The following is an 8092-nucleotide window of genomic DNA, read 5'->3' as shown; positions in this document are numbered from 1 at the left end:
GAGATTTGTGTCAGTACAGAGGGATAGGCCATAGAGTGTTTTGAACTTCAGTAAGGTCATAGCAATATCAACTGTACCGAAGAAAGGTAACATAAATCACAGAAAATAGATGTTGTGGTGCCAGCAGAAGAAAAGTATTTGGGTATACAAGATTTGACTTCAGAAGAGTTACAGGGTGTGTTGAGTGTGGGTGTTCCATCATCCCAGGCTGTTGGCATGGTGAATGAGCAAATAGGGTCAAAGTAGTGGAATGGGGTAGTGTTTTTTTAATGAGTGTAGGTGGCAGCTGCAGAGAAGTAACTGGGTGTACGAGATTCTACTGCAGAATAGTTATAAGATGTTTTGAGATTTAAAAAAAATTGTGTTATATAGGTTTAGGTTTGATTGGTGGTGGAATTTATGTTTATTTATTTTAAAGAAAGTGCATGTTCAACCACGTTATCTCACAGTAGGTGGCGGCATGCACAAACAAAATATGCGAACGCCATGATACAAAAGAAGAAGAAGAAGAATAGTTGCGCGATTTCTGTCAAAGATGTTTTATAATTAACCGAAGATAGACCATAGCCTATCATTTCCAATGGGAGCAAATGAATCATAGTGGGCAGAACAAGCAAGGAATTGGGCAGCGCTAAACACGAGTTAGTGAGATCTTATTGGCGTGTTCTAGCATTTGTTATCATATTTCCGTTAGGGAACGCCTACTCTGTAAAGTGCGCAAGTGCAGTAACTCAATTCGCCCTTCTAAACAACGCACCTTTTTTAAACGTAGGCAAAGGGTCTACAGAACGCAGTCCAGTCTGTTTGTTATAGATTCTAGGTTTGGAAACGGAAAACTGTATGGAGATCAAACGTTTCTTCGATTAGAAAATTTGCAGAATGTAAGCCAAAATCCATCTCGCTCTATTTTCTCCCACTGCCGGGCAATGGGCTTCCTCTCATCACCATATTTGGTGTGAGGGAAACACGAACCAGAAGATTCAGATGTGTACATCCGGTGAAATATCTGGTTCATTGTTCTATCTGTGTTGCCTTATTCCATTCCTTCCTGAAAGGGACCTGAGCAGAAATTCAGGAGTTGTGCATGTCACTGTGACAACAGTGCCGTGAGTGAGGTTGTCTGAAATGATTTATTTGATGTGGAGCAGTCTTCTTTGATTGTGTTGGTAAAGGTCAGACAGGGTCGCGTTGAAAGCACCCTGATTTGAAGTAACGTTACCGAAGGAGACTTGCTAAGGTAAGTTTGTCAAATTATATTCCCTATAGAGGAGGCAGATGTTAGTAATGTTTACAAATCCAGCTGGCCAGAAAGGCAACTAACGTTAGCTATAACTAGCTCGCTAGGTAGCCAATTAACGTTAGATAGCAAACGCTAGCAAGCTGACGTTAGTTTGTCAGGTTGACAACTGAAAATATTAACGGTGAGTTAGCTGACAAGCGAAATAAAGTACAGAAATATCCAGGTAACAAACGTTAACTAAATAAGTTTGTATGGCAAATCAAGGGAGTTGCTGTCTCACTTTTTATAAACATGTCGATTCGTTAGCCGTAGCTGGCTAGCTTCGAAACATGGCTAGCTTGTTAGCTGATATGACCAGTGTCGAAGGGAGGACAGGTAACGTTAAAATCAATGTTAAAAATACTGCAGTTACTGTGAGCGACACTCACTCTTAGTAGCTGTAACCCGCTGTTAAAAAATCTCTAACCTTTTGATTGAACACAGATGCCATAGCATTGACAGTGGTTCACATTTCCTAACAATTGGTAAAATCACAGCTAACTTCCAGCAACCAGCCTATTCTTGCTGGCTATTGTTTACCAATATATGAAGGCAAAGATAGCTGGTTTACTGCACCTAGTGCTAGTCGGCAATGCCAGTGCCCTTGATCCCTTTATCAGATGTAGTTTTATGTAATCATGTTTTTGTATACCCATAAATGTGAATTGCTGCTTGTTGGATGTGGCGTTCTTCCCCCCCAATACAGGAAAATCAAAGAAGAGTGGCCAAGATTCTGAAGTGGGTGTCAAAGAACTGCTAGTCAAGAACAAAACCCTAAGTTGATCTCACAGGCCAGAGCATTGTATTAAAAAAGTAAAGCCAGTGTGCAGTTAAATGCAGCTCAACCTCTGTGTTTGCAAATGGCTTGCTGTCTGAAGGATGAGCTCCTGTGTTCCATCTGCCTGAGTATCTACCAGGACCCTGTCAGTTTCGGCTGTGAGCACTATTTCTGCCGAAAGTGCATCACTGAGCACTGGAGCAGGCAGGAGCCCCACGGTGTACGAGACTGTCCTGAGTGCAGGAGGACCTTCGCAGACCCTCTTCTCTCCCCAAGCCTCAAGCTGTCCAACATAGTGGAGCGCTACTCAGCCTTCCCGCTGGATGCCATCCTTAACGCGCAGAGGAGTTCCTATCCCTGCAAGGACCACGAGAAGGTCAAGCTTTTCTGCCTCAGCGACAAGAGCCTGGTGTGTTTCTTCTGTGACGAGCCAGCCTTACACGAGCAGCATCAGGTCACCACTATTGACGAGGCTTACGAGGAGATACAGGTCAGTTTGACTGGTCATCCCTTCTCCTCCACCAGTACATACTCTGAGGTGTCCAGAATTATAAGTGGTAACAGTGATGGTCATAGTCAGGGCCCAGGGGATGAATTAGGGGGAAATAGAGTGTAACATACTCCATTGTAAATCATTTGTTGATATATAAAAGTTTTCTGCCAAATGATAGAGGACAAACCATTGATTTGCAAAATAACACACCGTCTTTGCCCTCAGGCAGAGTAACAAAGAACGGTAGAATAAGGCCATATGAGATTTTCATTACAAATATAGTCTGAAATTACAAATAGCATCCCTGTATAGACTAATGATGGGGTATAGAGCAACAATTCAATCTATTTTCCTTTGATGTTGCAGATATTACGACATACTTGGTGTCAATTTAATACGGTTAGCCTTTTCTTCAACACTTGGATTAGTTCCACAGAGACCCAATCCCATAACACTGGCATAGCAGTCAGCCTAATCCTGTTCTCTTCTCTTTCTTTACACTCCATTGAAGTACAGTATGCTTAACAGTACAAGTCCAATCCCATTTGTTTTGTTTATTAAACCCTTAAATCCGTCAACACTCAAGGCAGCTACAGAGACCCATTCTTTGTTCCTGAGCCACTGTCTGACTAGAGCTTAGTTGTGATACTGCTGAACGGAAACACTTGATTCACACTGTGGTTGGTCAACACCACTCTGATAAGGACCAGACCTGAGGGCTTATGCTTACCAACACTCGGGCACTCGTCTGAAAGGGTTACACAATCTCCTTACTGCAGTAATTCACACTGACACACAGTCTTTTAGGGATTGAATGTGGTAGTACAGTATCTTCTTACTGATAAGAACTACAGTATCATGGTCTTGCATAGCCACACCAATTATGCTGCTCAGTGTAGTGTGTATTTTAGGAAGGGGGTACTATGTAATTGTATACACTTTTATGGTGTTGGATTTGATGTGAAGGTCAGTTAGTCTAGTAGCTAGCAGATACTATTTAGGGTATTTTCATTACTTTCAAAGGCATTTGTAAGTAAGTATTTTGCTATTTATTTTAAATGTCAAGTAGTTTTAATATTGTTATGCATTTGGAAATACTCTTGGAAAGTATTTGAAAATACACTGACTCAAACTCACTCCGGTGCATTTAACCCAGGTATTTGAAATTAGTATTTAAAAATGCTTTCAAATAGCAGGCTATTTATAGGAAATTATTTGAACATACTTCTAAATACTTTGAATATAATTAATTGATTCAGGCCACATTATTTGAAAATATTCAATTAAAAAAATTTAAATGACAAGTACCAATGTAGCTAACTGGCAAATTGGGCTAAATTAGACTCTGGTAAGATGTCAAGAAATATGATGGAAATGTGTAATATACCCTAATCTTTGTATCAATTGGGAGTCTGGAAGGAGAAGTAGAAGAAGAATGTGCTACATTCATGTGGAAGTAAAATGCATGACCAGACCTGGGTTCTTATGTCTTTGTGCCCTTTTGAAATAATTTCCTCTACCTGCTTCTGTCCTACAAGCATTAAGCCTATCTATGGGATGGCAGCAGGCTCTGAATGTTGTTTGTTATCACCGTATTGCTTATGTCTGACTCAGGAGGAGGGAGAACCTATTTTTAATATATTAATGTTGACTACATGAGAGTCAAAGGTAGTACCCTATTTTACAATGTCTTCCCCCTAGTTCAATTGAAATAGTCTACTTGCTGCTGACTGCTTGCAACCATTTATGAACTGGGAACTGAACTCGACAAGCCTCAAAACTGTCTGTCTAGGTTTATCCAGGCTGCCTTGGAGCATGAAAAAGGCCAGGGCAGTGTAATCTCAATGCAGAATTACTTGGTACAACATTCTTGGATTGTTTCTCAACTTGGAGCCTTTTCCAACAGCAACTGTTGTGATGTTTAGTATTACGGCGGGAGGTTAAGAAGCTGCCCAAATCTACAGGACTCGGAGAGAAGAGAGGTACCCATAGTCTCCATTGGAAACAAGTGACTTTTGGCCCCTATGAGTTTGGCACACTTCTGTTTCAAGTGTTGTGTTCGGGTCGTCATTTCTTGTTAAGCTCAGTGAAAGGAACAGGAATGTTTGACTTATTGGCGAACATGTTCTGTCTTTCAGCTTTGTTTCTTTCCCTGCTTTTAGCTAACTAACACCAGTTGGACGGTTGATGAAACACATTGTTCAATGGTTTTACCTGTGGGTACAAAGTTCAGATTGAACACAAACCCTGATCATTCTGAGTTAAAAGTGTCACGGTGTGCTGAACAAAGGTGCCTAAAAGCAATGTTCAACTCAGAAAGCAGTGTTCAGAAGGCACTTGAAGTGCCAGGTGGGAGGTCTCTGTCGAGTGGTATTGATCTAGGGTTTTGCCAGCTGAGACCTAAGGGTTGTTGCTGGGTGGGATGGAATTTGGTGGAGACACACACACACACACACACACACACACACACACACACACCTTTCTTCCTCTTGTTCTCTCTCTGGTTGTAATGACACTGCAAGCTCTATGAGGTTCTCAGTCAGACAGAGAGCATTCCTCTGTACAACAGGCCACCAGGAGGATATTATTATTGTTATTATAATATATACTTATAATAATATAACGTTTAGCAGACGCTTTTATCCAAAGCAACTTAGTAATGCATGCATACATTTCTGCGTATGGGTTGCCCCGTGAATCGAACCCACAACCTTGGCAGTGTAAGCACCATGCTCTACCAACTGAGCCATACAGGACCACAGAAAAATAGCTTCAGGCTGACCGACTGACTCACTCACCAGTTCTACTGCCCTGCGTTAAAAGATTGATGTATTTTGAGAGGTGAATTGAAAAGCAGAGGTTGGCGCAGTAATTTGCCCAGCGTTGCTTGCTTTTAGGTTACATTATACAGTCGCTGTATTGCCCATTCCCCTACTGGAAGACTGAGGATAGAGCAAAATGTCTCTGGTTACCTTGTTGTTTACGCAGCAATTTACCAAAGAGAGTGGTGCAAACATTTTGGTTTTGCACTGAATGCTTTAAAAATAGCCTATATGTTGAGCCAGATAAGTGATGTGTACTGTCTGTTTGCCTGGCCCTGGCCACAGATGAGCCCAGCCAGCCAGGGCTTTGGTTGGCTTGTGGCAGGCATGGCAGGAGCTACTCTCTGGGCTCTGGGCTGGGAGAAAGAGGGTGTAATCTCCTTAGCTTGGCACTCCACTGCTCTGACCTCAGGCAGGCAGGCCAACAGTCTTGTTGGTTGTTGTTGCTGATGTCAGGGGGCTTTGCTTCTGCAGATTGTCATCCTTGTCCCCTGTGGATCCATGCTGCAGTCAAATTTATATTGTGGTAGATGGCATGTCCTCCAACACACACACACACACACACACACACACACACACACACACACACACACACACACTTTCTGCATGTGCTTTTCAATGTAAAGGATATTAAGGTGGGGATAGAGAAGGATTTGTTGTCAGTTCTGCCATTTGCTTGTGGGAGCAGAGATTCAGAGGGAACTAATGCACTCTGCGTAGGAGGGGCTTTATGCCTCTGTTCACACAGGAGGGCATGGCTAGCATGATCGCATCTCCCCAACGATTCAGAGCAGATCAACCCCTTTTACAAATACACAATTGTAAATAATGTTTAGTTTAATTGGTCATTGGCTTAGCCTTATTAGTCTGAAGTCTGGCCATTGAGGCTTCTTGCCTTTGGGATTCCATCTCTGACTGAAGTGTTTGTGGGTGAATGGACAGCTTTGTTTGATGCAATAATGGTGCAATCTTTTTCCATGTTAGTGCCATCTGAAACAGAGTGAGAGATTGCTGATGCTATGTTTGTGGATGTATCTTTCAACTGCATCCTTTCACTACACAGTTGATCAGACCTTGTTGCGGAAAACCCAACACCAACAGTGACTAGTGTCTGGTTTCAATGCTCTACTCTTTTGGCAACTTCGATAAGGAATTGGGACGCTCGTTCTGTTCATTCTATTTCTATGGCAGCACACGCCGTCAGGAGCAGAGGAGAACATTTTGTTGTTGCGCTATTCGAACGGTTATTATGGTGACAGCGGTCATTTGGCTGACCAATTACGTCGTCCAAAATTCCATGACCGTCACAGCCCTATTGCAATCTACTATTTTGTATTTTGTTCAAGCGGATAAGGTAGCGACTTAGGCAGTGACGTAGTTCCTCCATGCTAAGAGAGTCCATCATTGAAACCAGACTCTATTTACTGTTGGGTCGGGTTTACGAGACTATATCAGACATGAATGGCTGCTGTGAATAAACATTGCATTGGGAAAGTGTTCAGACCCCATGACTTTTCCCCACATTGTGTTACTTTACAGGCTTATTATAAAATGGATGAAATTGTTTTTTTCCCCCACAATCTACACACAATAACCCATAATGACAAAGCAAAAATAAAAACTGAAATATCACATTTACAAAAGTATTCAGACCCTTTACTCTGTACTTTGTTGAAGCACCTTTGACAGCGATTACAGCCTCGTCTTCGTGGGTATGACGCTACAAGCTTGGCACACCTGTATTTGGGGAGTTTCTCCCATTCTTCTCTGCAGATCCTCTCAAGCTCTGTCAGGTTGGATGGGCAGCGTTGCTGCATAGCTATTTTCAGGTCTCTCCAGAGATGTTCGATCGGGTTCAAGTCCGGGCTCTGGCTGAGCCACTCCTGTGTTGTCTTGGCTGTGTGCTTAGGGTTGTTGTCCTGATTTGAAGGTGAACCTTCACCCCAGTCTGAGGTCCTGAGTACTCTGGAGCAGGTTTTCATCAAGGATCTCTGTACTTTGCTACGTTCATCTTTCCCTTGATCCTGACTAGTCTCCCAGTCCCTGCTGCTGAAAAACATCCCGACAGAATTGTAAAAATATATAAAACATTTTTTTTTAAACCTTTTTATTTACCAAGGCAAGTCAGCATGATGCTGCTACCACCATGCTTCACCGTAGGGATGGTGCCAGGTTTCCTCCAGACGTGACCCTTGGTTTCATCAGACCAGAGAATCTTGTTTCTCATGGTCTGAGAGTCCTTTAGGTGCCTTTTGGGAAACTCCAAGTGGGCTGTTATGTGCAATTTACTGAAAGTGGCTTCCCTCTGGCCACTCTACTATAAAGGCCTGATTGGTGGAATGCTGCAGAGATGGTTGTCCTTCTGGAAGGTTCTCCGATCTCCACAGAGGAACTCTGGAGCTCTGTCAGAGTGGCCATCGGGTTCTTGGTCACCTCCCTGACCAAGGTCCTTCTCCCCCAATTGCTCAGTTTGGCCGGGCGGCCAGCTCTAGGAAGAGACTTGGTAGTTCCAAACTTCTTCCATTAAAGAATGATGGAGACCACTGTATTCTTGGGGACCTTCAATGCTGCAGAAATGTTGTGCCCCGACACAATCCTGTCTCGGAGCTCTACGGACAATTCCATCAACCTCATTGCTTGGTTTTTCCTTTGACATCCACTGTCAACTATTACACCTTATATAGTCAGGTGTGTGCCTTTCCAAATCATGTCCAATCAAT

The 8092-nt window shown here is 42.8% G+C and overlaps 1 protein-coding gene across 2 annotated transcripts in view; it reads left to right on the top strand.

The window, feature by feature from the left end:
* Window positions 1–792: 792 nt before the first annotated feature.
* The window catches only part of LOC129814981 (E3 ubiquitin-protein ligase TRIM62-like), a 41695-nt gene continuing 34395 nt past the window's right edge, over window positions 793–8092 (top strand). The window contains exons 1-2 of one of the 2 annotated variants that reach the window (XM_055868180.1): window positions 793–1237; window positions 1986–2547. In XM_055868180.1, coding sequence (XP_055724155.1) covers window positions 2140–2547 — 408 coding nt within the window. In that variant the 5' untranslated portion in view covers window positions 793–1237; window positions 1986–2139. The remainder of the gene's footprint in view (window positions 1238–1985; window positions 2548–8092) is intronic. The other variant, XM_055868181.1, reaches the window with a different exon arrangement.

Source organism: Salvelinus fontinalis, chromosome 18, assembly GCF_029448725.1.
Source record: "Salvelinus fontinalis isolate EN_2023a chromosome 18, ASM2944872v1, whole genome shotgun sequence".
Taxonomy (NCBI): domain Eukaryota; kingdom Metazoa; phylum Chordata; class Actinopteri; order Salmoniformes; family Salmonidae; genus Salvelinus; species Salvelinus fontinalis.
Note: the sequence above shows the minus strand (reverse complement) of the source record. Positions and strands in the feature narration are given on the sequence as shown.